This window comes from Pseudorca crassidens, chromosome 12 (assembly GCF_039906515.1).
Source record: "Pseudorca crassidens isolate mPseCra1 chromosome 12, mPseCra1.hap1, whole genome shotgun sequence".
Taxonomy (NCBI): Eukaryota; Metazoa; Chordata; class Mammalia; order Artiodactyla; family Delphinidae; genus Pseudorca; species Pseudorca crassidens.
In genome coordinates, this window is record NC_090307.1 from 697,035 (window position 1) to 724,845 (window position 27,811).

The following is a 27,811-nucleotide window of genomic DNA, read 5'->3' on the forward strand; positions in this document are numbered from 1 at the left end:
CTTTAGTGTGCACCTGGGTCACTGGGAATCTTGTTAGAACGCAGATTCTGATTCCCTGTGCCTGGGCCCAGCCCAGAGAGCCTGGTTTCACTGGCCAAAGGTGGGCCGGGTGTACACAGCTCCCTGGGCTCTTGGCCTAGGCAGGAGTCCCAGGCCCGGGGGGGCCTTGCTGCTTTGTTCTGTGCTGCACCCAAGTAAGTTTCAACCTGATTGGGATCACACTGTGGATTTACCGTTGGGTGTGTTTTCTTTCACTGTCCATACTGTAAAGGCTTCCTTGAGCGCTAAAGCAGCACCTCTGCTGGCTTCATCGTGTTTCATCCCGCGCGTGTTGGCTTCATCGTGTTTCATCCCGCGCGCGCTGGCTTCATCGTGTTTCATCCCGCGCGTGTTGGCTTCATCGTGTTTCATCCCGCGCGCGTGCTTCGTCTGTTTGACAAGCTTTTACAGTTTCCGTTTTTCACCGTATTTTGATGAAGATTTTCTATCAGAATCTACCTGTGCTTCTCTTCCTGTGATTGCTCTCACCTGAGAGGCCGGGGATGGTGGCCTTGGTATGGGGTGGTGCCCCGGGTGGGGTCGCCTGGGGGCGGAGCCTCTACCGCAGGATCCAGGGTGCTGGGCCGGGTCGCTTCCTGCAGTGAGAAGGCTGGGTAACGTGTGTGCGTCGTTTGAAGCCTGCGTTGTAAGACAGCCTTTACTTAAAAGGGGTCGTTCGTGTGTGGAAGAACATAGTAGCCCCCTGGATAACCCTCGGGTATCTTCAAGAGAAACACATTTTATAGTAGGAAAATGAGCAGAGGAATCCTGGTTGCTTCAGCCCCAGGCCGCTGCCAGGGAGCAGTCAGTGGGGATTGGAATGAGAAGATTTAGCATCTAGCATCCTCCTTGGTCCCTCAAGGTTAGGACAGAGGCTCAGGATCACTGGGAAGAGTCTAGCCCTGAAGATTTTTGAAGGAAAGTACTGCTTTCACAGTAATGGTCAAATTGTTACAGTGGTCAGAACCTCCCCACTAGTATGTAAGTCTCATGGGGGCAGACATTTTTTCTGTTTTGTTCACTTACGTGCCCCAGTGTGAGAGGTCGTACCTGCTTCTTGGAACCTCTCCATGGATATTCTCTGCGTGAGTGAGAGCAGCGGCCATACCTCATTACTAGCTGTCCACTCAGCAGATGTACTTTGAGTGCCTGCTCTATGCCAGGGTCAGTGGGGATAAAATGGAGACCATAGTTTTCTTTTTGAAGCTATAAAGTCCAGCTCATGAAAATATTTTTTCAATGAATAAGTTCCTCCTTGGGGTACTTCCCTGGCGGTCCAGTGGTTAAGGCTTCGCCTTGCAGTGCAGGGGGTGCGGGTTCTATCCCTGGTCGGGGAGCTAAGATCCACATGCTTCGAGGTCAAAAAAACCAAAACGTAAGACAGAAACAATATTGTAACAAATTCAATAAAGACTTTAAAAATGGTCCACATCAAAAAAAAAAAGTTCCTACTTGGTAGTTTGGAGGAGTGAGTTCACGTGAATGAAGAGACACATGTCACGTGAAACGACACTTTTGTAAAAGTGTCCTGGTGGTTCTTGGGGCCTCTCTTGTGAAAGGGAGCGGCAAAAGCAAACGATGCTTCTCGGATGTTCTCCTCTTTCTAGGGTCAGTTCTGCTGCAGGGAGGGTGTGGGGCGGGCAGTGCTGGGAGCGGCCTAGAGGCTCGGGGTCTACCTTCCTGCCGCAAGTGCAGGGTGCCCACCGCGTGGTCTCCAGCGGAGGGCACACCTTCAGGCAGCCACTGGGTCTGACTGAGACCCCCTGAGCCTCTGTGTCCTAAAGCTGGTACTTGATGTTGAGCTGTGCCCTCGGAAGCAGAGGCACAGCCAGAGTGTGTTACACCTGCCAGGTCACACCCCTTTGCAAATATTCATTGGAACAGTGCCTTTGCTGGTGAAGGTGTCTTCACTTTTGTGCTGACACGTGGCGGGCAGGGGCGGCTGGCGTTCAGCTTCAGGTTGCTGGGATGTGGCAGGGCTGGCCTGAGGCGCGGGGCCTGCTTGCTGACTCCGTGCTCACACCTGCTGCATTCCTGTTTTGTCCGGTAATGTCAGCTTATAGACTTTTATTTTGACGCTGGTTAACACAGGTTTATTTCATTAATTCAATAAAGATTTGAGTGCCTACCGTCTAGCAGGGACCGTGCTAGGCTGCAGCAGACAGACCCTGCCCTCACGGGCTTGTGGTCTGGTGGCAGGTTACTGCTTTCGCTCATACGGTAATTGAAAGTCTGTGGCTGCTTGGGGTTTGGGGGTAGCTTATAAGTGACTCAGTCACTAAGCAGATTTCAACAGGTGAAGACTCCTCCTTGATGCCTGGCTCCTCTGGCCTTGCCTGGTGAGTCTGACAATACCTCATCACGCCCCTGTGGGCACCTTGTGGGCACCTTACAAGCCAGGAGCCAGGTGACGTGCAAGTTTGAGATACCTACCTCATAGGACCACAAGCGTTCAGTAAAAGAATGTTTTTCAAGTACAGCAGATAAGTGGAAAATGCATAGAGTAGACCAGTGCATACAGTATGCTCCTGTTTAAAGAAGAGGGAATACGGATGCAAGCCACAGATACTGCTCTTACATGCAGGAGATGCCTTTTGAAGGCACTACAACTGAAATCATTGGTTCCTGTGCAGGGGACACTGGGTGGCTGGGATTCCTTCTGAATTTTGAGCTGTATGGTTCTATCCCATCCAAACCATAAAGATAAATGTACCAAACTGTGTGATCCTAATTGTTTAAAAAGCACACATGTTGGAGAAGCCTGGAGGAGCGTCCTCTCCCGAGCGCAGAGCTCTCTCAGTCAGCTGTCCCTCCCGGCCCAGGCAGGACTGGAACGGCCGCAGGACAGTGAGCCCTGGGCTCCAGTGGCACCTCAAGTGTCATACCAGACACCAGCCCTTGGCGTTTCCGCCCCTTTTTCGGTCCAGCATGAATCTTGCTGGTTTCTCCAGAGTGACTGTGTTCACAGGCACATGCGGTCGGCTTTTCTGACTGCCTCTGAGGCGAACATTACCGTGAGTTGCATGCAGGAGAGGAAAGGATGCTTTTTTAAAAACAGCAGAGTATCTTAAGGAAATGATGAAGGAGGATAGAAATTCAGAGTTACAGACCTTTGTCCTTAAAGTTCAATTCCCCTTTTTTGTGAAAGGCAACCTGAAAGGGGAGGTGAGCTGGGGCTTGGGGGTGGTTGACTCAGACGCTGTGGCAAAGAGTGACCAAGTGCCCCTTTGCCTCTGGGTTTTAGCTGCCTACATCTAGGAGGGGGCAGCTTGAAAGTAACAGTAGTGTGGTGCGTTTCCTGCCCCCATATAGCTGTTAGAGACACAGCCACGGGTGCACCTTTACCTCCCACAGCCTTCCCCCAACTGATGGAAATGGTGATTGGTTGCCCCCCACCGGGGGCCGTCGAGGGACATCACGTGGGGTTCAGGCCCTAGGAGCCCTCCCTAGTTAGAAAGACAACAGTGGGAAAGGACCTAGGTGAGAAGACAATACCATTTATCATTCTCCTACCCTTGCCTTTGGTGTTAGACCACAGGAGGACGGCAGCTGCTTGACTCACTCAGTTTCTCTGGGAATGGTATTACGCCAGAGCTGCATCTTAATTATCAAAAATGTGCCATTTTAGAGTTTTTAAGCAAAGAGTAGCTAAGTGAGTTTAAGATGAAACCTGGGACCATGATTTCCGTCGTGAAAAGAATGAACTTCTTGGTCGGCTTGAAGTGGCAGCAGCTCACTGCTGCAGAGGGCAGAGGGAACACAGGAGCAGAGTCAGAAAATGGGCTTTATTTCCAGCCTGGAGTCAAGTAGCTCTATGGCCTTGGGCGAATCTCTCTCTCTGAGACCCTCAGCATAGGAGCTTGGAAGTGCACTTCCACTGGGGAAGCTTATGATTTAATTGTGGGCGTGAAGACAGCTAACAAGACTTGCAGTGCACACCAAATGAGCCTTTCACGCTCTGAATTAAATATGTTTCCATACAAAAAGGATTTGTTTAAACATGTGGATAACTGTAGAGAGAACTCCTTAGGTATCAAGAAAAAGAAAATTCTACATTTTTAATATTTTTAACCTGGAAAGTAAGGGATAATTATGGTAATGGTAATGAACTAACCTTGGAGTCACGTGACATTGAACGATGAAAATACATTTGTATTGCCAGAGCCTTGTGGCTCCGAAAACGTCATTCATATGGAGTTTTAGCTTCTAAATTGGATGAGAGGGACTGAGGGCCTTTTGCAGTTTGGGGTCAGGGTGGAGATGGGCGTGTGAAGGAGGCAAGTTCTGCCCTGTTCAGAGTGCCTGCCCTCTGTCTTCCCTACCAGCTCTACGCTGTTGGACCAATTCGAACTGGAAAAGCTTGCCCTACCAGCTTGGACGAAGTCTCACATCCCGTTCTCCTCTGCAAGGGCCAGCAGCAATGGCGGCGGGGCGGGGGGCGGGCTTCCCTGAGTTCTTTGTAAGTCTTCATCTTCCAAACTGAGGTGTGCTGGCAGGCGATGCTTGGACCCTTGGTCTCTTGGGATTTCCTGGGGCAAAAGCCGAGCCTCCGTGTGCACCAGCCAGTCCACCACCGTCTTCCGGGGTTTCCATATTTCTCAACGCAGCCGCCAATAAGCCTTCAATTGGCGGTTTAAAAAACTTATTCTTTGAAGTGAAAGTTACAAAAACAGCTCTTATAAGCTGTAATTTATATGAAATAAAATTCATACCTTTCAAGTGTAAATTCAGTAGTTTTTGGTATTTTCACAGAGTTGTGCAATCATTACCATTATTTAATTTTAGAACATTTTCTTCACCCCAAAAAGAAACCCCATACCGATTAGCAGCCATTCTCAATTCCTTTCTACTTCTAGTCCCTAGAAACCACTAGTCTGCTTTCTTTATGAATTTGCTTATTCTGTACATTTCATATGAATGGAATCATACAGTATATGCTCTTACGTGTCTGACGTCTTTCATTAACCATAATGTTTTCAAGGTTCAAATTTGTCGCAGCGTGTGTCATACTTCATTCCTTATTATGGCTGATATAGTGATATAGTAATATGGCTGATATAGTGATATAGTAATATTCACTAATAGGGTATATACCACTTTTTGTTTATCCGTTCATCAGTTGATGGACATGGGGATACTTTTCACTCTTTGGCTATTGTGAACAATGCTGCTGTGAACATTCGTGTGCAAGTTTTTATGTGTTCATTAATCTTGGGTACATACCTGGGGGTGACATTTCTGGGCCACATGGCAACTCTTTGTTCAACATTTTTAGGAGCCAAACTGATTACCAAAGCAGACACGTATTTTATATTCCTACCAGAAATATGAGAGAGTTCAGACTCCTTCACATTCTTACCAACACATTGTCATCTCTCTCTCTTTTTTTTTCTGGCTGCACCTCATGGCATGTGGGATCTTAGTTCCCTGACCAGGGATCTAACACATGCCCCCTGCAGTGGAAACGTGGAGTCTTAACCACTGGACCGCCAGGGAAGTCCCTGTCATCTATCTCTTTGATTGTAGTCATCATAGTGGATGAAATGGTGGCTTATTACAGTTTTGATTTGCATTTTCCTAATGACTTATGATGTTGAGCTCTTTTCATGTGTTTATTGGCTATGTGTATATCTTCTTTGGAGAAATGTCTGTTCAAGTCCTTTGCCCATTTTAATAGGGTTGTTTGTCTTTTCATTGTTGAGTTTTAAGGGGTCTTTATATATTTTTGCAGCATTTTCCTCCCGGTCTGTAGATTATCTTTTCGCTTTGTTGAAGCACAGCACTTTCAGTGTTGATGAAGGCCAGTTTATCTAATTTATTCTTTTGTTGCTTATGCTTTTAGTATGATAGCGAAGAAATCATTGCCTAAGTGAAGTAATAAATTTAATCCTATGTATTCTTCTAAGAGTTCTATAATTTTAGCTCTCACATTTACGTCTGTGATCCAATTTTCGTTTAGCTGTATATGACATGAGGTAGGAGTCCAACTTCATTGTTTTGCCTGTGAGTATCAGATTGCCTCAGCACCATTTGTTGAAAAGACTATTCTCTTCCACTACTGAATTGCCTTAGCATTCTTGTCAAAAATCACTTGATCACAAATGTAAGGGTTACTTTCCTGGACTCCCAATTCTATAATGTTGATTATATGTCTACTTCTTTGCCAGCATTAGTCTGTAAGTTTTGAAATTAAGAAGTGTGAGTCCTCCCTGTTCTTCTTTTTCAAGGATCTTTTGGATTTTCTGGGTCCCTTGCATTTCCACATAAGTTTTAGGAACAGCTTGCCAGTTACTGCAAAAGGGCGGCTAGGATTTTCATAGGGCTTGAAATGAATTTGCAGTCAAGTTGGGGATTGTTGCCATCTTAACAGTCTTAAGCCTTGCACTTCATAAGCATTGAATATCTTTTTTCCTCCCCCCCCCCCTTCCTTTCATGCCATAGGTAGCCATCTGCTCCCTGGAGACACCTGCCAATAACTTTGAGAAAAATATTTGACAAAATGGGAACTCATCAGGGAATTGTTGTTAATGTATTAGTCGTCTTACTTTATGAATTAAAAGCTGTTCTGTTTTGTCCTTTTTAGATGTCCATATATGTGCTCACACTATTTAGGTCTTTAAATTTTCAGCAGTATTCTGTAGTTTTCAGTGTACCAGTCTTTCACTTCTTTTATTAGATTTATTCCTAAATACTTTAATCCTTTTTGATGCTATTGTAAGTGAAATTTTCTTAATTTCATTTTCAGATTGTTCATTGCTAGTGTACAGAAATAAATTTATATTTGTGTGTTGATACTGTATCCTGCAACCATGCTGAACTCATCTATTAGGTCTAATAATTAATTCTTCCAGATTCCTTAGGACTTTCTACATGTAAGGACATACCAGATGGGGACAGACGTATTTTTAATTCTTCCTTTCCAATCTGGATGTCCTTTATTGTCTTCCCTAAGTGCCCTTGGTAGAACCTGTAGAACAGTGTTAAATGGTAGATGTGAAAGTGGAAATTCTTTTCTTGTTCCTCATCTCAGGGTGAAATCATTCTGTCTTTGACCGTTAAGTGTGAGGTGTTAACCTAAAACAAGCAGTTACTTTACCAACAAATAGGGTTTGTTTGGGAACAGCAAAAAAAAAATTGCAATTTGAGACATGCAGTCTATGGCAAACCACAGGCATGTCCAGAGAACAAAGGGAGTCTGCTTTTATGGGGAAAATGGGGAAGCTGCAGGGGTTGTTCTAAATGAAAGTTCATTGGAGGAAGGTAGAAGTTCAGGATGGTGATGGCTTCTCCTTGGTCGAGCTGTGATGTTTCTCATTGGCTGAACTGTTGCTGAGCAAGGAGAAATTCTTCCTTTGGGATAGTAATGTAGTCACTTCCTGTCTGGGAGTGCAAGGTATGCTTCTTCCTGTGGGGCATACACATGAAATTCAGGGCATGCAAATGATGGTGAGTGAGAATGCGTGAGAGCTCCCTCTACAGGTCATTCCTGACTCTAATTTTAGTTGAGGTCTCCTTTATTAATTTCCAGAGGTTACATGTGAGTTTTCTTAGATGCCCTCTATCAGGGTGGAGAAGTCCCCTTATATTCCTAATTCATTGAGTATTTTAGATCATTAAAAGGTGTTAGATTTTGTCAAATGCTCTTTCTGCATCTTTTGAGATGATCACGTGGCTTTGCTCTTTATTACTATTATATACTACATTGATTTTTAGGTGTTAAACTGACCTTGTGTTCCTGTGATAAATCTCACTGGTCATGATGTATTGTCCTTTCTATATAGTCCTTTGCTGGATATAGCTTGCTAGTATTTTGTTGAGAATTTCTGTGTTTCTGTTCACAGTGGATATTGATTTGTTGTTTTCTTTTCCTGTAATGTCTTTTTCTGGCTTTGCCAGGGTAATACTGACTTCATAGAATAAGTTGGAAAATGTTCCTTCCTCTTTTACTTTTTAGAAGATTTGTGAAGGATTGGTATTATTTTTGTAAATGTTTACTAGAATTCTCCAGTGAAGCCATATGGGCATCGGCTTTTCTTTGTGGGCAGTTTGAAAATTAAATAAATACCTTGCAATAAGTTTAATCAGATTGTCTGTTTATTCTTGAGTCAGTTTTGGTAATCTGTGTATTTCTAGCAGTTTGTCCTTTTCATCTCGGTTATCAAATTTGTTGACACACAGTTATTAGTAGTATTCCCTTGTCATACTTTTAAAAAATAAACTTTTAATTTTAGGACAGCTTTAGATTTACAGAGAAGTTGCAAAGATAGCACAGAGAGTTTCCATATATGTGCCACATCTAGTTTCCTCTGTTATTAACGTCTAATGTTAATAAAATCAAATCTAATGGTACATTTGTTATAGTCTGTAAATATTGATACATTTAAATGAAATACATACTTTATTTTTCCTTAGTTCTCACCTAGTATTCTTTTTAGCCTAATGTTTCAAAATCCTGTACAGGATACCACATCATATTTGTGTGATGTCTCCTTAGGCTCCTCTTGACCATGACAATTTCTCTGACTTTAATTGTTTTTTATTACCTCTATGAATTGAATGTTGAATTCAGTTCATATGTTGAAGCCCTAATCCCCAATTTGACTCTAGGTATTTGGAGGTATGAGGCCTTTGGGAGGTAATTAGGGTTAGATTAGGTTATCAGGGTAGAAGCCTCATGATGGAATTAATGTCCTTATAAAAGAGGAAAAGATGCATGAGCTCTCCATCATGTGAGGACACACAGTAAGAAGGCGGCCATCAGCAAATGAGGAAGAGAGCTCTCACCAGATACTGAATCTGCCAGCACCTTGATTCTGGACCTCCCAGCCTCCAGAACTGTGAGGAAGAAATATTTGTCGTTTAAACTGCCCAGTCTACGGTATTTTGTTGTAGCAGCTCAAGCAGCGACCTCAGCACTTTGAAGGAGTAATGGTCAGATCCTTTGTGGATTATCCTTCAGTTGGGATTTGCCTGCTGTGTTTCTCGTGATTATACTGGGGTTATAGGAAGTGTCATTTTCATCACACCACATCAAGGGCACATGCCGTCAACATGGCTTATCACTGTCGATGTTGACCTTGATGACCTGGCTGAGAATGTTTGCCAGATTGCTCCACTTAAAGTTACTCTTTCTCTCCCTTTCCATACTGTATTCTTTGGAATGAACTCTGTGTGCAGCCTACACTTAAGGAGTTATGTTCTACCTCCTTGAAGTTGGTGTATCTACGTAAATTATTTGGTGTTCTTCTGCATGGGAGATCTGTCTCTTCTCTCTCATTTATTATGTCATTATGGACACATGGACATTTATTTTGTATGCTGAGTTATAATCCAGTATACTTTATTGATCTTGTTGCTCATATGGTTCCAGCTTCAGCAATTGGGAGCTTTTTCAGTTGGTTCCTGTTTCCTTTGACATACCCCCATGATGATGTGTTTTGTTTCTGTTTTCAGCACTTTCTTACTTTCTGGTGTTATAAAATTTCCTAGGCTCATCTTATGTATTTTGTGTACCAGTTCTAGAACCAGTCGATTCTTCAAGGAGTTTCTTGGGTGTTAGGTGTGATTGTTACTACTGGGTTGCCTATGATCCTTCTTAATTCCTTAAGCTCAATAGTAATGTTTCCTCTTTCACTCCTGATTTTAGTAGTTTGAATCTTCTTTTTTTCTTGGTCCACCTACTTAAAGATTTGTCACTTTTGTTGAACTTTGATCTTTTCAAAGAACCAAGTTTTGGTTTTGTTATTTTCTATATTTTTTTCTATTCTCTATCACATTCATTCTGTTCTAATCTCTATAATTTCTTACTTTCTGCTTGCATTGGGTTCTTTTTGTGCTTTTTTAGTTTCTAATGGTGGTAGTTTAGGTTATTGTTTTGATATCTTTCTTCTTCTATTACTATGGGTGTTTATAGCTGTGAATTTCCTCTAAGCACTGCTTTAGCTGATTCCCATAAATTTTGCTATGGTATGTTTTCATTTTCTTTAATCTCTCTGTATTTGCTAATATCCCTTGTGATTTCTTCTTTAACCCATTGGTTATTTAGGAGTGTGTTGTTTAATTTCCACATATTTGTGAATTTCCCCAATTTCCTTCTATTATTGATTTCTAATTTCATTCCATTTTGGTTGGAAGACATATTTTTGTATAATTTCAATCCTTTTAAATTTATTAAGACTTGTTTTAGGGTCTAAAATGTGGTCCATCCTGGAGAATGTTCTGTGTTCACTTGAGAAGAATGTGCATTCCATAGTTGTTTGGTGTCATATTGTATAGACTGTTAGATCTAGTATTGTCCTCTATTTCCTTTTTGATCTTCTGTCTAGTTCTATTTTGTAATGAAAGTGGAATATTGAAGTTTCCAACATTCATTGTTTTTTTTATGTTTCAAATTTTTTATTTTTTACATCTTTATTGGAGTATAATTGCTTTACAATGGTGTGTTAGTTTCTGCTTTATAACAAAGTGAATCAGTTATACATATACGTATGTTCCCGTATCTCTTCCCTCTTGCGTCTCCCTCCCACCCTCCCTATCCCACCCCTCTAGGTGGTCACAAAGCACCGAGCTGACCTCCCTGTGCTATGTGGCTGCTTCCCACTAGCTATGTTTTACGTTTGGTAGTGTATATATGTCCATGCCACTCTCTGACTTAGTCACAGCTTACCCTTCCCCCTCCCCGTATCCTCAAGTCCATTCTCTAGTAGGTCTGTGTCTTTATTCCTGTCTTACCCCTAGGCTCTTCATGACATTTTTTTTTCTTAGATTCCATATATATGTGTTAGCATACGGTATTTGTCTTTCTCTTTCTGACTTACTTCACTCTGTATGACAGACTCTAGGTCCATCCACCTCACTACAAATAACTCAATTTCGTTTCTTTTTATGGCTGAGTAACATTCCATTGTATATATGTGCCACATCTTCTTTATCCATTCATCCGATGATGGACACTTAGGTTGTTTCCTTCTCCTGGCTATTGTAAATAGAGCTGCAATGAACATTTTGGTGCATGACTCTTTGAATTATGGTGTTCTCAGGGTATATGCCCAGTAGTGGGATTGCTGGGTCATATGGTAGTTCTATTTGTAGTTTATTAAGGAACCTCCATACTGTTCTCCATAGTGGCTGTACCAATTCACATTCCCATCAGCAGTGTAAGAGTGTTCCCTTTTCTCCACACCCTCTCCAGCATTTATTGTTTCTAGATTTTTTGATGATGGCCATTCTGACTGGTGTGAGGTGATACCTCATTGTAGTTTTGATTTGCATTTCTCTAATGATTAATGATGTTGAGCATCCTTTCATGTGGTTGTTGCCAATCTGTATATCTTCTTTGAAGAAATGTCTATTTAGGTCTTCTGCCCATTTTTGGATTGGGTTGTTTGTTTTTTTTGTTATTGAGCTGCTTGCAAAGTTTGGAGATTAATCCTTTGTCAGTTGCTTCATTTGCAAATATTTTCTCCCATTCTGAGGGTTGTCTTTTGGTCTTGTTTATGGTTTCCTTTGCTGTGCAAAAGCTTTGAAGTTTCATTAGGTCCCATTTGTTTATTTTTGTTTTTATTTCCATTTCTCTGGGAGGTGGGTCAAAAAGGATCTTGCTGTAATTTATGTCAGAGAGTGTTCTGCCTATGTTTTCCTCTAAGAGTTTCATAGTTTCTGGCCTTACATTTAAGTCTTTAATCCATTTTGAGCTTATTTTTGAGTATGGTGCTAGGGAGTGTTCTAATCTCATTCTTTTACATGTAGCTGTCCAGTTTTCCCAGCACCACTTATTGAAGAGGCTGGCAGGCGGATTCTTAACCACTGCGCCACCAGGGAAGTCCTTGCACTTGTCTTTTAATCAGAGAGAAGAAAAAGTTACAAGCAAACAGCAACACATTTGTACATACCTATGTAGTTATTTTTTTTCCTATGTAGTTACTTTTAACAGTGCTCTTTATTTCATCATGTGAATTTAAGTTAGTGTAGAGTGTCCTTTCATGTCAGCCTAAAGGATGGCTTTAGTATTTTGTAAGGCAGTTCTGCTAGTGACAAATTCTCCCAGTTGTTGTTTATTTAAGAATGTCTCATTTCTCCTTCATTTTGAAGGATAGTTTTGCAGGATATAGAATTCTTGGTTGACATTCTTTTTTCCACCCACAAGTTGGAACATGTCATTCCGCAGCATTTTAGCCTCCGTGGTTTCTGATGAGAAGTCAGTTGTTAATTTATTGAGGATCATTTGGACGTGACAAATTGTTATTCTCTTGCTGCTTTCAAGATTCTCTGTTTGGTTTTGAGTTTGGTAGTTTGACTATGATGCATCTAGATGTGGGTCTCACTGAGTTTATTCTACTTGTAATTTGTTGAACTTTTGGATATGTAGATTAAACTTTTTCATCAGATTTGGGAAGTTTGGGGCCACTATCTCTTCAGATATCCTTTCGCCTTTTTCTCTCTCTCTCTTCTCCTCTAGGATTTCTCCAAGATGTGTTTCTTGGTATGCTTCATAGTATGGCACAGATAGTATGTCTCTGAGGCTCTGTTCATTTTCCTTCATCCCTTTTTCTTTTGCTTCTCCGACTGGATACTCTAAATTGACCTATCTTCAAGTTTGCTGGTTCTTTCTCTGCCACCTCTGATCTACTACTGAGTCCCTCTAGGGAATTTTTCATTTCAGTTATTATAATTTTCAACTCTAGAATTTCTGTTTGGTTCTTTTTTAAAAAATGATTTTAGTCTCTATTATTTTCTAGTGGTGAGACATTGTTTTATGGTTTCCTTTAGTCTTTATACCTGGTTTCCTTTAATTTGAACATATTTATAGTAGCTTATCTAAAAATCTTTGTCTAGTAAGTGCAACTTCTGGGCACCCTCAGGGACAGTTTGCATTGACTGTTTTATTTAACTCTGGCCATTTTTTCCTATTTCTTCGTATATCTCATAATTTTGTTGAAAACTAAACATTTTAAATAACATGACATGATAACTCTGAAAGCCAGACTCTTCCCTCAGGGGTTTGTGGTTGTTGCTGCTGTTGGTTTGTTGAGTGACTTTTCCTGGACTAATGCTGTAAAAAAGTGTATTCTTTCTCTTATGTGACCACTGAAGCTCTGCTTGGTTAGCTTCATGGTCATCTGATGATTGGACACAGATTTCCTCAAGTGATTTTAACCAGTAAGTCTCCAGTCCTTTTGGTTATACGTACCAAAAGGGGCACGTATTGGGGCACACAGTCAACACTTCAGTAGTTTACAACTTTGCTTTAGCCTTCACTTCCTGATTGCACAGAATCTCAAAGTCAGCCAGATATGAGAGATTACAACCTTCTCATGTCTTTCCTGACCATGCACACAGTCCTGCACATGAATGCGCCCTTATATTTCCAGGAATATATCAGAACTTATCAAAGCCTTCTATGGATACCTCATTCCCCACCATTTTAAAAACTTTCCTCCATTTTTCTATTGTAGTAAAATACACATAACATAAAATTTACCACCTTAGCCATTTTTAGGTGTACAGTTTAATGGTATTAAATGCATTCACATTGTTGTACAATCATGCCAGTATTTATCCTCGTAACTCTTTTCATCTTGTTAAACTGAAACTTTATACCTGTTAAACAGTAACTTCTGGGAATTCCCTGGCGGTCCAGTGATTAGGGCAGGGGGCACGGGCTCAATCCCTGCTTGGGAAACTAAGATCCTGCATGACGCATGGCGCAGCCAAAAAACAACAACAACAAAAAAAAAAGAAGGTGTACTAAGTGACCTCCCTTCAAAAAAAGAAAAAACAGTAACTTCCAGTTTCCCCCTCCCCCAACCCCTGGCATTACCGTTCTACTTTCTGTCTCTGTGCTTGTGATAACTCTAAGTACATCATGTAAGTGGAGTCATACAGTATTAGTCTTCCTGTGACTGGCTCATTTCACTGAGCATACTGTCTCCCAGGTTCGTCCATGTTGTAGCATATGCCAGAATTGCCTGCCTTTTTTAAGGCTGAATAACATTCCATTGCATGGATAAAGCACATTTTGCTTATTCATTCATCTGTTGATAGACACTTGGGTTGGTTCTACATTTAACCTGTTGTGAATAATGCTGCTATGAACGTGAGTGTACAAATATCTCTTTGAGACCCTGCTTTCAGTTATTTTGGAGGTATACTCAGAATTTGAATTGCTGGGCCGTATGGTAATTCTTAATTTTTTGAGGAACCTCCGTACTGTTTTCTACAGTGGATGTATCATTTTACATTGCTAACAACAGTGCACAGGGTTCCACTTTCCCCATATCCTCACGACTACTTGTTTTCTGTTTCTTGACAGTAGCCATCCTAACGGGTGGGAATCCCCAGCATTTCTTTTTATTGTGTTTGTCCCAGCTGGTACTTGACTCAGGTACTTTTGTAGAGATTCCTATACCCTAATGCAGTAATCTTCATATGTTACAACCCCCTAAAAGAATTTTGAGAATTACCTCTGTAGAACAGATAACATATTTTGAAGTTTACATCTAAGTTTTCTTGTAATAAATATAGTTAGAAAGAATATAATTTCCTTCATGTTGTAAAAATTCCATTTAAAAATGGAACTTTTATTGTATAATCTTTAATCATTAAACAGTTGCTGCTGGTTGTTCTCAACAAATGTCCTGAGGAAAGGGCTTTTCCCAATGAGTGATCTCTGACTCAGGTCACATAGAGACAAACCCTGTGAACAGGGCTTTTCCAGGGACTTGTGAGACACGTTTAAAGATGACAGTTCTCTAAGTATGGGGCTTTTGGGTGAGCTCCAAGCCGGTTCTGCCCCCTGTAAAGCTATTTGGCTGCCCGTTTTCAAAGCTGAGGAACGGGGGAAGTTCAAACACCGTAAAACTCGCTGTTCCGAGATTCAGCTGCTTTTCTGGAATAAATGCACGTGGATTATTGCTTGCAAACCTTTGGTTAATTTCCAGAATTCTCAAAAAGTTGACTTTTCACGACCTTTGCCAGGGTTCTCATTGCTTTTATGGAGGAACAGAGTTTTGCAGATCATGACTCCGCTGCTCTAGAAGTACTTCAAGATTCATTTAGAACAACAAATAACTTGTACTTCCCCAGCTCTTAGCTATCTTGGGTGTCTACCGCTCTTTTTTGTCTCCTTGCTTCTTGACCAAGGAAAAGCTTCTTGTTGACAAAGGACTTTATCAGTAACACAGTGCACTCAATAGCATATTACTTTTGTAGCAACTAAGTTCTAGGTATTATTCATTCAACAAGCATTTGTCAGAAGTATCCCTTCTTCCTGAAGGGAAAGAGGGTCAAAATAGATGTGTAGGTAAACCTTTGTTCTCTAATTATAATGATCATTTTATTACTTACGGAATATTTTTAAAGGAAATAAAAGTACATTTCATTTAGAGGCCGATTCATTTTTGATTACTGACTTAATTATTTCATATTTGAGATAACTAAAAAATTTAAAGAGGTGAACCCCCTCCCCCATTTTTACTGTCCTATTGTGGGAATAACAGGTGGGGTCAGCTGTAAAATTCAGTAAATATTATCAAGATAATAATGGAATGACAGTTTATTTATCTGCAAGCTTTGGGAAATAAGGAGTTGTTACATCTGTTAATTTCCCAATAATTAATGTTGTTTCTTTGGGGAAAGTGCTTGATTCTTTCCTTTTATTTACTTATTTCAAAGTAGTAGGTTGGTTCCCTGGCACCCTCCAAAAAGTAAAAAATAAAATTTTGGTTCTCATTATAAACAAATATGCATTATTTATACGTATTGGATGTGTTCCAGTCCATAGCAGTTATTATCCTTATAGATGATAAATGCACAAATGTCCCATCTTCAGCTGTTGGGAGATCATTCAAACTAGTTCCTGAGTCCTTTTGATATGACCCTAACAGTCTTTGATAATTCCTTGCTTCTTAGAAGGATGAGATTCACGGGGTCATATAAGGTTCTTGACTCATATCTAGAATTAGCCATTTTGACAAGGAACCCTAGATCTTTTTTTTTTTAATTTGTGTTAAAATGCACAGAACAGGGGCTTCCCTGGTGGCGCAGTGGTTGAGAGTCCGCCTGCCGATGCAGGGGACACGGGTTTGAGCCCTGGTCCGGGAAGATCCCACATGCCGCGGAGCAACTAAGCCCATGAGCCCGGGTGCCACAACTACTGAAGCCTGCACGCCTAGAGCCCATGCTCTGCAGCAAGAGAAGCAACCGCCACGAGAAGTCCTCGCACCACGATGAAGCGTCTCCCCCCCACTCGCCGCAGCTAGAGAAAGCCTGCGTGCAGCAATGAAGACCCAACGCAGCCAAAACTAACTAAATAAATAAACAAATAAATAAATAAATTTTAAAAATACACAGAATATAAAATTTGCCATCTTAATCATTTTTAAATTTAGTGATATTAAATACATTCACATTATTGTGCAGCCATCACCATTCATCCCCGTAACTCTTTTTATCTTATAAAATTGAAACTCTATACCCATTAAACAATAACTAACCATTTTCCCCTCCTCCTAAGCGCATGGCTACCACCATGGGACTTTCTATGATTCTGACGACTCTGAGTACCTCATATAGTGGAGTCCTACAGTATCGTCCTTTATGGCTGACTTATTTCATCGAGCATAGTGTCCTCAAGGCCCCATGCTGTAGCAGATGCCAGAATTTTCCTCTTTAAGGCTGAATAACATTTTGCTTAGGAATTCTGTATATATTCTGAATACAGTGGACCCTCAGTGTCCACAGGTTCTGCATCCGTGGATTCAACCAACTGTGGATAGAAAATATTCAGAATAAAAGTTACAGAAATTTTCAAAAAGTAAAACTTGAATTTGGCGTGCACTGGCCACTATTTACATTGTATTAACAACTATTTACCTAGTGTTTACATTGTATTAGGTATTATATGTCATCTAGAGTTGATTTAAAGTGTGGGGGTGGGGCATGTGCGTAGGTTATATGCATACAGTGTGGCATTTTATAAGGGACTTGGGCTTCTTAGGATTCTGCTGATACAGAGGTACGACTGTATTTATCACTGTTTAAAGCCTTTTTACTCTGTGGATACTGTCCTTTGATGCACAGAATTTAGTTTTTAAGAAGTCCAATGTCTATTCTTTTAATTCTGTTACCTGTGCCTTTGGTGTCATATCGAGAACTCATTATCAAACCTCATGGACTGAAACTTTTGCCCTATGTTTTTGTCTGAGAATTTTATAGTTTTAGGCCTTACATTTAGGTCATGGATCCATTTCGAGTTAATCTTTGTAATGATGTTAGGTAAGGGTCCAATTTTACTATGACAAAACTATTTTATTTTTTAAAAATATTGGCATGTGGTACTAATTTTATATTTTTACTTCCCTGTTCTATCAGATCAGACAGGTTGCCTCTAGATGAAGGAATTAGCCGGCACAATTCGTTGTCGTATAATTCTCGGTATAGTTGCCAGAAATTGAAAAAGTGAATGGCTCTAATGGCTGGGCAATAAATCTTCCAAGTCAAGTATTTTCCAACTCTTTGTTTTCAAAAAACTTGAAAGTGCTCCTAATTGAATTGTCAGCGAATAGTTCGTCTGAAATAATTCTAATGATAGGCTGCTCTGTGGTTACTTCTGGCCCAAGACTTGGCGAGACTCACAGGGCTGAGCATCTTTGTGCCTATCTCCTGCTTCATGTGAAAAGGCCTCTCAGTGCCGACACCACAACAACAAGAAACAGCAGAAGAATCGATGCTGCCCTTGCCTCATTTAGCAATAAATACTTTCTGTTAAAAGGTTTTTTAAATGTTTGCTTTGGAAGGCTAATAATTATTTGTCAGGTTTTATAAATGTGTCCCAACTTGATTTAATGACTGTAATGACTCAATCTAGAACCTTTTTACTGTAAAAATCTAGTTTTGTTTATTTTATATTACTTGATTCCTAAATGTGATAAAATACACATACATAAAGTTTACCGTCTCAGCCATTTTTTATTGTACGTTTTAGTAGTGTTAATTACATTCACATTGTTGTGCATCCACTCCAGAACATTTTCCATTTTTCCAAACTAAAACTCTCCACCCATTAGAAACAACTTGGAAATACTTTTCACAAGGAGAGCCTTATGGCCTTGGGGAAAATGTTTAATTTCAATTTATCTAACTTTGTTGTAGAGAAGAGTGATAGGGTAATCAAGCATAAATTATTAGGATAAAATATCGGGGTTAAATTCTCTTGGAGTAGTGTAATGGAAACGAGATCAAAGAGAAAAAGGAACCTTGTTGAATTTCTTTCTTTTTTTTTTTGGCTGCGTTGGGTCTTCGTTGCGGTGCATGGGCTTCCTTTTCTCTAGTTGTGGCGAGCAGGGGTTTCTCATCCTTGTTGAATTTCTGATTGTTATAAAAGAGCTTGTTCATTCTATTTTAAAATGCGTGACAGTAGTATCAAACCACTATGGCATTTAGAGTTCACTGACTATATTTAAAAGATCATATGATAAAATATTTTTAAATGAAATATTTACAGCATGCTGGAAATTATATCCTTTGCAACTATTTATTTTTATTATGAAGAACTTAGATGCCAACTTAAAAGTATATTATCCTCTTCATAGTGGTAGGTTTTCCAAAATTCTTGAGGGGATATGTGACATTTGGAGACCACTGCATTAGGGTAGAGGGATCCCTATGAAATGCCTGAACCAACAGTGAATTTCACTGGAGACTCACCACCCCTTTAAGGTGTTCAGCATCTCACTGGACTGTGTTCCCACGGCAGGACTCACGAAAGGGTGACCGCAGAGCTTCACTCCTTCACCTATTATCCGATAATCAGACCCATAAAATGGCTCACTCCATTACCAATTTCAAATGAAGTTCAATACTTACTAAGGAAAGTTTTAAGAAAAACTTGCCTTAAATGTGCCTGACCTAGGTTAGGAAGTAAGTTACAGAACTGTATCAAAAGTCCAGCTTTAAAAAAAAAAAAAAAAGTCCAGCTTTCCCTCCCAGCACCCTGGTTACTTAAAGGACCCAGATCCACAGAGTAAAAGACAGAATGGGAGAAAATGTTTACAAAGCATGTATCTGATAAAGAATTATATGCATATATATGTGTGTGTGTGTGTGTGTGTGTGTGTGTGTGTGTGTGTGTGTATATATATATAGAGAGAGAGAGAGAGAGAGAGAGGGAGGGAGGGAGGGAGGGAGGGAGGGAGGGAGGGAGAGAGGAAGCACAGTGGAAGCACAGTGGTGGTTGCCAGGGTCTGGGGGGCAGGGAGATGTGAAGTTATTGCTTGACGGGTATAGGCTTTCAGTTTTACAAGATAAAGAGTTAAGGCGGATGGATGGTGGTGATGGTTGTAGAACAGTGTGAATGTACTTAATGCCACTGAACTGTACACTTAAGAATGGTTAAGATGGTGAATGTTACGTATATTTTGCCACAATAAAAGAAAGCTTGAAAAAAATGCTTTTATCGTATCACATTTCACACCTCTCTTTGCCCAACTGTGGAACTCATTCAGCATATAAAGCATATTCAACATATAGTTGGATTGACAAAGCCAGCCTCTTTATGCAACAGAAATCAGACTTTCTGTCAGGAAAAAGCCAGAACTCATTTGCACTTCAAATTAACATGTACTTTGAGGAAAATTATTACAAGAACTGAGAAACAAATGAAACTTCATCTGAAATTAATTACCAAGTGCAGTTAGGACTAAAACATTGCAGAACTGACTTATTTAATGCATGCTGTTCCTCATTACTTAAGTTGCAGGATGCGGCATAAGTCTAGCGTGAGGGAGAAGAATGAGAGTTCCCTGGTGTCCCTTGGATGAAAGTGAGTGTGTTGTGTCCAGTTTGGGGGAATATTCAACTGGGAATTATATATATATATATATATATAAAAATACCCGGTTTCATTAGACATGATGAAGCTCTTCTTGTGTATTTAGTGAATAAGGCATAGACTGATGAAAACTAATTGCTCTGGAAGTCAGCATGTGTGAGATATATGAGACTGGAAGGATGGTGGTTGACCGCTGTTGAAATAAGCATTCGTGATGTGACTGGATAACTGATGATGAAGAATCCCATTAACCTTGTGTTGTCTGCTCGTCTCTTGTGTCTGGAAGTTTTGCCGGCCGGGGCGTCTCCCCTGTGTGTAAGGCGTGGGGTGCGCCCTGCTCACTGTGAGCCTGCTCTTGTGAGCGCTTGGAGAAAATACTGAGAAGGAGAATGGGGCTTGTCTTTTAAGTAAAGGGGAGAGGGACCCCGTCTCAAGGGGAGGCATCTCTGGCAGCAGCAGGGGATGAAGGAGAGTGCTCCCCTGGGCCCTGGCTTGCGGAGCCAGGCTTCAGTTTCGATTAGCCATTGAAGGTGGTTTTCCCAAACTTGAAGTTTTTCGTTCCTGGGGCAGCGCAGGATGGGTGTTGTCCTTTGCTTTTTAAAAGGGAAATGGGATCTGAGGCTCTGTTTCTAAAAGATCTGTGGAGGTTGAGGTCTGAAGACTAACCCTTTAAACCTGTGGTTTTGTCTGTGTGCTTTGCAGACCAGCACCATCAGCTTCTCCTGGGAACTTGTTAAAATGCACATTCCTGGGCTGCGTTCCAAATCAGGCAATTCCAGAACTCTGGGGTCCTCCAGGTGATTCTGATGCCTCCCCAAAGTTCAGAACCACTCACACCTGTATGGTTTGAGTCGCATTGCCCTTGAGTAGTTGACATAATGTCTAGATGATGTAACTATTAGTTTGTGTAAACATTAGACATTTCATTTTTGTGTATTTTGGAACCAATATAATTAGTTGTCAATTATGTACAAGGGCACAGAATCTGTCCTGCCTGATGAATAAAGGTCCCTTTGGCAAGTGCGGGACAACAGCATGTCCTGAGCCAGCAGCCTCAGGCCAAACAAACAGGCGGTGTCCTGAGATCGCGGGACAGTCCGGCCATGGGAGCTGACCCAGGGTCCTCTCCTGAGATCGCGGGACAGTCGGCCATGGGAGCTGACCCAGGGTCCTCTCCTGAGATCGCTGGACAGTCCAGCCATGGGAGCTGACCCAGGGTCCTCCCCTGGCAGGTGGCCTGGAGGTCTGCAGGCAACTCTGTGGGCATCTGAGCCAGAACCAGGGGCTGACAGGAAGGAGGTGGGCCCTGCATGTTTCCTACAACAGGAGAGTGAATAGCATCTTTTTTGAAAAGACCTGCTCTGTCCTTTGGGCCAGTCCAGAACCTATGCTCCTGCCCCCAGATTTGTGAAGCATCTGATCCTGCAGCCGTTTGGTCTTTTTAAAAATGCAAATCATATCAAATCGTTTCCTTCCTTAATATTACAATTGTTCCAGGACTTCCCATCGCCCTTAGGAAAGAGTGCAGAAGTTGCAGCTGGCCTTTGCTTCCCTCCCACCTTTGAGTGTCTAAGGCTGCCCCGGGCTTGTGCTGTTGCCTGGGCCTGGAGATGCGCCCCAGCGTCCTCAGAGGAGGTGAGGGTCCCCCACAAACTGAGCTCCAGCGCCTGTCCTGCACTCAAGCGAGCCGGTCCCTCCCCTCAGGGCTCGCATAGCCCCGAGGACTGGGGTGCCGTTCGCAGCTGTGTCCCAGGCCTCCTGGAGGCCCTGTAAGTGCTCCTTTGTCAGGCGAACGAGCCACAGCGCTGCTGCCCTTTCCCTGCTGTCCGCGGACCCGCTGTCTATTTCGTTGTAGTTTGGAGCCGAGTTCCGAAGGTTCTCCTTGGACCGACAAAAGCCTGGAAAGTTCGAAGACTTCTACAAGCTGGTTGTGCACACCCATCACATCTCCAACACTGAGGTGACCATCGGCTACGCGGACGTGCATGGCGACCTGCTGCCCATCAACAACGATGACAACTTCTGCAAAGCGGTCTCCAGCGCAAACCCCCTGCTCAGGGTCTTCATCCAGAAACGAGGTACCGAGGAGGCTGAGCTCGTGCTCTTGCTTGGCACTCGTTTAAGAAATAAATACAGTTTTCTATTTTGTCTGTAATTTCAGAACCATGTTATTCTGCTTTCTAGCCTTTGGTGGGAGACTAAAGAAATTAACATCTGTTTGGTCGACGTTAATTTCTTAGAAAGGCTTAACAATATTTAAGCTGCATTTTCCACCTGAAATCGTGTTGACTTATGATTTGTAAATACCGAGGAAAAATAATCTCGATATTTTCAGTATTTTAACTGGATGCATTAGCCAGTCACCCAAGAGTGAAACTTAAGGTTGTTAGTATATGTTTTCCACTGTCTTCTTAGGGTTGAAAAAAATGTTAGCTTTAGATTATAACTTCAGTTAACTTTTAGCTCTGAAGGCCTAGCTTTGCTGTAAGTAAGAACAATATCATTTTATGTGAGAATAAGTCACTAACACAGATTAACGGCTGAAAGGTGGGGCACCCTGCTGTGGAGTCACTTCTCAGAGCTGCGTGTTAGATTTGTTTCATCGTCTCTGAACTTGGGAGAACCCTAGCAATTCTACATAACGTACTGAAGAAAAGAGCCACCTGCAGGCGAGGCCTGAGGTTAAAGAAAGAGGCACCTTATGATTGCCCTGGTCACGACCGTCCCTCCTTCCCTGAGCAGACCTCTGTGCCCGCAGCAAGTGCTGACCACCCCGGGGGAGCAGCATGGCGGTGGGGACGCCGTACTCGCCGTTGTGGACTTCCGGCGTAGCGCAGGAGAGAGAACGGTCTTAGCCTCTGGGGCAGTGGGGCAGCTTCACGGACACTAGAAGCCGCAGCACAGCGTGCTGGGCGGGGCGCCCTCCAGGCTGCGGGAGCCGGAGCCAGGCTTCGTAAGCGTGAGACTGCAGGAGGCCCAAGTGCGGGCCCAGGTGCCTGGCTCTCTCTCCTCCGCCCGAGTCCCGCCCTTTGCATGACGGCGTTCGAAGCGTGCTCGCCCGCCAAGCCGTCCCGAGGTTGGGAGGCCGCACATGGCGAGTGCTCAGAGCGTGCTGGCCGGCAGCCCGTGCTCTGAACACTGGCTGCTGCTGTCCTCTCGTCTGTGGTGTTGGAAGGGAGTGTGTAGCAAGGGAACGGCGGGGGATCTGCTGACCTCACTTCGGGCTGGTTCCCTGGCACTAGATCAGAAAGCTGTGCATCTGCAGCCCTGGTTTAGCCTGGGTGTCCTGCTGATGGTACTGAAAGTCAACACAGCTGTCACTTCCTCACGGTGGCCTGGGGGAACTGGCTTTCGCTTCGCTGTGGAGCTGCTGGGGCCGCGGGGAGCCTGCCGCTCCTCATGTCGTTTGGGTGCCTCTTCTCGTCCGTCCACCCTCTCGGCGAGGCCTGGTCTCTATTGGCCTGTGTCCCCCCCCCCCCCCGCCCCCATCCCCTTGTCTCTATTCTGCTCTCTCTGTGTTGTATCATCAGTTGCTCCCAGGGCTGGCGCGTGGTCCAGATCCCACGTCCACAGCTCTGCCCTGGCCATCCCAGGTTGCGGCGTTGTCTCACAGGGTGCGGAAGGGTGAGTAGTGGGTGTGAAGCCCTGTGAGTGACGGATGTGCACACGGGCTCTGCCACCTGTGTAGGCAGCAGGCGTCTCTGTACTGCTGCGTTGGGAGCACCGCCGCAGGCACTCGTGCCCTTTGTGAGGGCAGCCCTAGGGACACTTGGCGGCCTGTGCTGTCGAGTCACCGAAGCTCAGGTGAGGCGGGAAGCCGCAGGCGGGGATGTACCAGCTTCCGCGGGTCGCTCGGATGGCTTTGCTGCTCAGCTTGCTGGCTCAGGCCCTGCCTCCTGTCTTTATTATTTTCTTTTTCTCTTTCCCTTGGCCTCAGAGGAACAGCCCAGAGTTTAACTAGCTGCCTTAGGGTTTCTAGCCGTCCCGTGTTGTAAGGGTGCAGGCTTCGCCTCCAGCCCCTGCCTTTCTCTGTTAGGTGACGGCAGGGAGCCGCATTCATACCCTGCCCCCAGCACTTTCTCGCTGGCTCTACGACCCCCCACCCTAATGTTCTCATCTGTACAGTGGGAGAACCTACCTCAGGTTATTGTCAGGCTTCGAGAGGAAAATGTTCCTGATGGTCCCAAAGCCTGGCCCCTCGCTCCATCACTGGGGAGACTGGGGCTCTCCTCTCACTCTCCTCAATGGAGTCCAACTGTAAAGACTGCATCCCAGGGGGAGAGGCGAGGGCAGTTGTGTTTCCGTGGACGGCGGCAAGCAGGAGTCATCCTGGCGCCCTGCGTGTTCAGGAAGGACTCGCTAACCGTGTGAGAGGGGCTGTCCGTCACGGGTGGGGCAGAGATGAGGTTCCTCTGGAGGTGACACTCAAGTCCCATGTCCTTTTCCTACAGCGTGGGTCCTGAGATTTGGGTCACAGTAATGCCATTCTCATGATCTTACTGTAACCACACCTGGTCTGTAGTTTACTTAATAACTTTCTGTACATTGATGTGTATTGTAAGAGGAAATTGTTTGACCATCACAAATGAAGAGTCATTCTTCTAATAGATGTTGAAATAGACCCACAGTGATGTTTAGGAAAATGAATTTGTTTGCCACTTACTAATCCCCTCCCCAAACCACACAAAGACACCACAGTAAAACTACAGACCAACACGCCTTATGAATATAGATGTAAAAACCCCTCAGCAAAATACTAGGATATGGAAAACATGTTTCCATGGTGGATGAATAGATAAACAGAATGTGGTATATACATCCAATGAGATATTATTCAGCCATAAAAAGGAACAAAGTACTAAAGGGTCCAGACTGCAGTATGGATGGGAAAGAATGCCAAGTGGATGAAACAGCCATGGGTTATAGGATTCCATTTATGATCTGTCCTCACCCTGTGCAGATTCTGTGTTTGTGAACTCAGTCCAGTTTGTTTGTAACCCAACATCAGTACGCAGGGCCCTTTCACAATCGTTTGCAGACGTGCACAGGTTGCCAACGCATGTTCCAGACGAGGCTAAGTAGGCACTGCTCTGCCTGCTTGTTTCAGCTCACGCTGTGAACAAGCGTGCTTTTCATGGTCTATTTAATGCCACATTTTCCACATTTTTGTACTGCTTTGTTTTGTGAAATTGTATTAAAATACATACAACATAAAATTTAGCATCATAACCATTCTTAAGTGTTCAGCTCAGTGGCATTAAATACATTCACAGCGCTGTGCAGCCGCCACCATCCGTCCCCTTTTCATCTTGTAAAACTGAATCACTCTGACTTTTAAACAGTAACTCCCCATTTCCCCTCCCCCAAACCTGGCAACCACCGCTCCACTTTCTGTCTCTAGGATTTTGACAACTCTGAGTACCTCCTATAAGTGAAGTCATACAAGATTTGTCCTTTTGTGCCAGCTCATCTCACTGAGCATCACGTCCTTCAGGTTCATCCGTGTTGTAGCCTGTGTCACAATTTAGTCCTCCTTCCATTCTGTGACGATACCACATTGTGCTTATCCACTCATCCGTTGATGAACGGTTGATGAACACGTGAGTTTCATCCACATTTAAGCTATCGTGAATAATGCTGCTGTGAACATGAGTGACAGATATCTCTTTGAGACCCTCTTTGAGTATAAACCCAGAAGTGGAATTTCTGGGTCACGTGGTAATTCTATTTTTGATTTTTTTTGAGGAACGCGCATACTGTTTCCCACAGTGGCTGTTCCATTTTACGTCCCCACCAACAGTGTGTAACGGTTCCAGTTTCCCCACATCCACACCAGCACTCATTGCTTTCTGGTTTTTGGATAATAGCCATCCTGATGGGTGTGAGGTGGTAGCTCATTGTAGTTTTGATTAGTGTTTCCCTGATTACTAGTGGTGTTCAGCATCTTTTCACTTGCTTAATGGCCATTCATATGTATTCTTTGGAGAAATGTCTATTCAAGTCTTTTGCCCATTTTGTACTAGGTTGTTTGTTTTTGGTTGTTGAGTTTTAGGAGTTCTGTATTTATCTGGATATTGATCCCTCATCAGATATATTATTTGCAAACATTTTCTCCCATTCTGTGGGTTGCCTTTTACTCTGTGGATTGTGTCTTTTGATGTACAAAATTTTAAATTTTTCCCAAGGTCCAATTTGTCTAATTTTTCTTTTGTTACCTGTGCCTGTGGTCTCATATCCAAGAAATCATTGCCAAATCCAATGTCATAAGACATTTGTCCTACGTATTCTTGTAAGAGTTTTATAGTTTTAGGTCTTCAGTGTAGGTTCTTGATCCATTTTGAGTTAATTTTTGTGTACGATGTTAGGTAAGGGTTCAACTTTATGCTTTTGCATGTGGATATCCTATTTTCCAACACCATTTGTTGAAAAGAGTGTCCTTTAAACATTTAGTGGTCCTGTCACCCTTGTAAAAAATCATTTGACTATATGTGAGCGTCTATTTCCAGGCTCTCTATTCTAGCCCATCAGTCTCTGTGTCTGTCTTTATCTCAGTATCACACTGTTTTGATTACTGTAGCTTTGTAATAAGTTTTAGAATCAGGAAGTGTGAGTCCTCCAGTTTTAGTCTCTTTTTTAAGATTGTTTTGGCTACTCAGAGTCCTTTGAGATTTCATATGAATTTTAGGATGGTTTTTCTATTCCTGCAAGAAAAAAAATAGCATTGGGATTTTGATAGGGATCACTTTGAATCTGTAAGATTGTTTTGGGTAATCTTGGCATTATAACAATATTAAGTCGTCCAATCCATGAACATAGGATATATTTCCATTTATTTATGTCTTTAATTTTTTTCAGTAGTGTTTTAAGGTTTCATTGTATAAGACTTTCACCTCCTTGGTTGTTAATTTCTAAATATTTTATAAATTTTGATGCTCTTATAACTGGAATTGTTATTGTAATATCCTTTTCAGATTGTTCCTTGCTTATAAATAGAAATGCCACTGATTTTATGTGTTGACTTTGAATCTTGCTACTTTGATGAATTCATTTATTAGATCTAACAGCTTCTCTGTGGAATCTTTAGGATTTTCTGCATATAAGGTCATATCATCTGTAAACAGAGATTACTTTACTTCTTCCTTTTCAGTTTGGATGCCTTTTATTTCTTTCTGTTGCCTAATTGCTATGGCTAGACTTCCTGTGCTTTGTTGAATAGAAGTGGTGAAAGCAGGCATCTATGCCTTCTTCCTGATTTTAGAGGAAAAGCTTTCAGTCTTTCACCGTTGAGTATATGTCTGCTGTGGGTTTTTCACATATAGTTTATTATCTGGAGGTAGTTTCCTTCTATTTCTAATTTTGTGAAGTGTTTTTATAATGAAAGGATGTTGAATTTTGTCAGATGCTTTTTCTGCATCATTTGAGATGATCGTGTGATTTTTTTCTCCCTTCATGTTGTTGATTGATTGATTTTTGTGTTTAACCATCCTTGAATTGCAGAAAAAAATCCCACTAGGTCATGGTATACAATCCTTTTACTTTGCTGCTGAATTCTGTATCCTAGTATTTTGTTGAGTATTTTTGCATCAATGTTCATAAGGAATGTTGATCTGTAATTTTCTTCTCTTGTGGTATCTTTGTCTGGCTTTGGCATCAGAGTTATGCTGGCCTCCTAGAATGAGGTGGGAAGTGTTCACTCCTCTTCAGTTTTGGGGAAAGTTTGAGAAGGATTGGTATTAGTTCTTCTTTAAATGTTTGGTAGAATTCACCACTGAAGCCATCAGGTCCAGAGCTTTTTTTTGTTGGGAGATTTTTGGTTACTTATTCAATCTCATTACTAGTTATAGGTCTATTTAGATTTTCTGTTTCTTCTTGACTTAGTCTTGGTAGGTTTTGTATTTCTAGGAATTTGTCCATTTCATCAGGGTTATCCAATTTGTTGGTGTA

The 27,811-nt window shown here is 42.3% G+C and overlaps 1 protein-coding gene across 1 annotated transcript in view; it reads left to right on the forward strand.

Moving 5' to 3' along the window:
• Window positions 1-27,811, forward strand: part of PARD6G (par-6 family cell polarity regulator gamma) — a 105,510-nt gene that overhangs the window by 14,007 nt on the left and 63,692 nt on the right. The window contains exon 2 of the mRNA XM_067698767.1: window positions 21,723-21,945. Coding sequence (XP_067554868.1) covers window positions 21,723-21,945 — 223 coding nt within the window. The remainder of the gene's footprint in view (window positions 1-21,722; window positions 21,946-27,811) is intronic.